A 2,727-nucleotide genomic window follows, 5' to 3' on the forward strand; every position below is an offset into this window, starting at 1 on the left:
GTTTTTTGGGGAGTCACAGGCAAAATCTGACAGGTTTGATTGAGTGTTTACATAATATGTTGAAAGTAATAAGAACTGGCCTGGGAACCAGTAACACGCAAAACACCTTGCTATCAGACATATTGAGTACTGTGAATACCGTTTGTTGTGACAGGAGTCTTGGGTGTCGCCGTCGTCTCCTCTTCTTCAGATGAAGAGTCCTCAGACGAGCTGCTGTCTGCTTTGGCCTTAGCAGCCTGTGCTTTTGTAGCAGGTGGTGTCTTCACAGCTGGTGTTTTAGGAGACTCCTCTTCATCAGAACTGCTGTCACTCGAGGATGAAGACTCTGCTGTCTTTTTAGCTGGCGTCTTCGCTGCTGAGGTGGGCGTTTTTGTTGTAGCAGCCTTTCTGTTGGTGACTGCAGGCTTGGCGGGAGTCTTCTTAGCCTCGGTCTCAGAGTCTGAGCTACTGCTCTCCGCTTTCTTCGCGCTAACTGGAGTCACGGCCGGCTTAGCTGCTGCTGCTTTGGGTGTCACAGTAGTCTTTACTTTCTTCTCGTCTTCACTGGAACTGTCCGAATCACTGCTGCTGGACTCAGCTGCATTCTTACTGGCTGGAGCAGGTGGTTTGGAGGCAGAAGCAGGGCTCTTAGTAGCAGTAGCTGCTGCTGGTTTAGCTTTCTTAGCAGCCGGAGTCTCATGTTCAGAGTCAGAGCTGTCGGTTTCAGAGTCAGAACTGCTATCAGCTGGTTTAGCTGCAACTGCAGGTTTAGCTGGGGTACCAGGTTTGGATACCGGTGTGGTGACGGCTTTCTTTTGAGGTTCTTCATCTGAAGAGCTGTCCGAGTCAGAGCTGGATTCGGCGGGCTTGGCTGCAGGTTTAGGAGTGCTCAAAGGCTTGGCCTTAGCTGCTGGTTTAGCTGGTGCCTCATCTTCAGAGCTGTCTGAATCTGTGCGAGATAAAACAGATCTATAAGCTAATACAATCTTGATAAACACAGGGTTCGTACACATTTTTACCAATAAATTTCCATGACTTTTCCATGACTTTTGAGACAATATTCATGACCTAAATGTTCCATTATTTTACAATAAGAATACAGCACTCAAATGGTAACACTATTTCTCTAGATCTTTTCATTCACTGCCACACCATTTCAGACCTGTGAGACTTGATTTTTTCTAAACATCTCTAATTGTAAATGACCAAAAAAAGAAAGCTTAAGGCTTCAGAAATATTGGTATAGCCTTGTCATTTTCTTTGTATGGAAAAAGAGCATCATTAACATTCTTCAAAACATCTCCTTTTGTGTTCCATTTTCGACAATCATACATGTGAATGACACGAAGGCAAGTAAGATTAAATGCAAATGTTTGTATCTTTATGGACGTGATGACAACTGACCTGAACTTGAGGAATCATCTTTCTTAGCAGGGGTCGTCTTTGGAGGAGCAGCTTTAGCAGGAGCAGCCTTGGCTGGGGTTGGTTTTGTGGCGGGTTTGTCTTCCTCAGACTCAGAGCTAGATGATGACGATTCTTTTGCAGCGGGTTTGACTTTAGCTGGCATTTTCTTGGCTGGCGCAGGTTTAACTGGGACAGCTTTAGCTGCTGGTTTCTTGGCCTCCTCCTCATCGTCCGAGTCTTCAGAGCTAGAAGATGAAGCCTTGTCTGCAGCCGGGGTGACTTTTGCAGGTGTAGATTTAGCAGATGCAGCTTTAGATTTAGCAGATGCAGCTTTTGCAGGTGTAGATTTAGCAGATGCAGCTTTTGCAGGTGTAGATTTAGCAGATGCAGCTTTTGCAGGTGTAGATTTAGCAGATGCAGCTTTTGCAGGTGTAGATTTAGCAGATGCAGCTTTTGCAGGTGTAGATTTAGCAGATGCAGCTTTTGCAGGTGTAGATTTAGCAGATGCAGCTTTTGCAGGTGTAGATTTAGCAGATGCAGCTTTTGCAGGTGTAGATTTAGCAGATGCAGCTTTTGCAGGTGTAGATTTAGCAGATGCAGCTTTTGCAGGTGTAGATTTAGCAGATGCAGCTTTTGCAGGTGTAGATTTAGCAGATGCAGCTTTTGCAGGTGTAGATTTAGCAGATGCAGCTTTTGCAGGTGTAGATTTAGCAGATGCAGCTTTTGCAGGTGTAGATTATGGCGGGTTGGTCTTCCTCAGACTCAGAGCTAGATGACGATTCTTTTGCAGCGGGCTTGACTTTAGCTGGCATTTTCTTGGCTGGCGCAGGTTTAACTGGGACAACTTTAGCTGCTGGTTTCTTGGCCTCCTCCTCATCGTCCGAGTCTTCAGAGCTAGAAGATGAAGCCTTGTCTGCAGCCGGGGTGACTTTTGCAGGTGTAGATTTAGCAGATGCAGCTTTTGCAGGTGTAGATTTGACAGCAGGCTTTGCTGCTTCATCCTCTGAGCTTGAAGAATCGGAACTTGAAGAGTCCTTTTTCTGAGCAGGAGCGACTTTTTTAGGTGCTTTCTTAGCTGGGGCTGCTTTAGCTGGAGCAGTTTTAGCAGCTGGTTTCTTTGCTTTATCCTCTGAACTTGAATCTGAGAAAAAGAAAGCAGTTTATTAGCACTTTCTGCAACAGAAAAACAAAAGTCTCCAAAAACTACTATTTGTGGTGATAATCTACAGAGAGGGCAGTACCAGAGCTGTCAGAACTGGATGAGTCCTTCTTAGCAGTAGCTTTGGGAGTCACCGTCTTAACTGGAGCTGCTGGGAGACACACAATTGGAAAGAAAAGAAAAAA

General features: G+C 45.4%; 1 protein-coding gene across 1 annotated transcript; it reads right to left on the reverse strand.

The window, feature by feature from the left end:
- Positions 1-98: 98 nt before the first annotated feature.
- LOC107728287 (nucleolar and coiled-body phosphoprotein 1-like) lies at positions 99-2,703 on the reverse strand (the record flags this gene model as incomplete). Its single annotated transcript, XM_016538409.1, has 4 exons — positions 99-928; positions 1,384-1,850; positions 2,128-2,524; positions 2,625-2,703. Coding segments are annotated over 4 exons (1,758 nt in total), but the record flags the coding sequence as incomplete, so codon positions are not given.
- Between the last annotated feature and the right edge of the window lie 24 nt (positions 2,704-2,727).

The sequence above is a fragment of the Sinocyclocheilus rhinocerous genome, unplaced genomic scaffold (assembly GCF_001515625.1).
Source record: "Sinocyclocheilus rhinocerous isolate Xijiao unplaced genomic scaffold, SAMN03320098_v1.1 scaffold45943, whole genome shotgun sequence".
Taxonomy (NCBI): Eukaryota; Metazoa; Chordata; class Actinopteri; order Cypriniformes; family Cyprinidae; genus Sinocyclocheilus; species Sinocyclocheilus rhinocerous.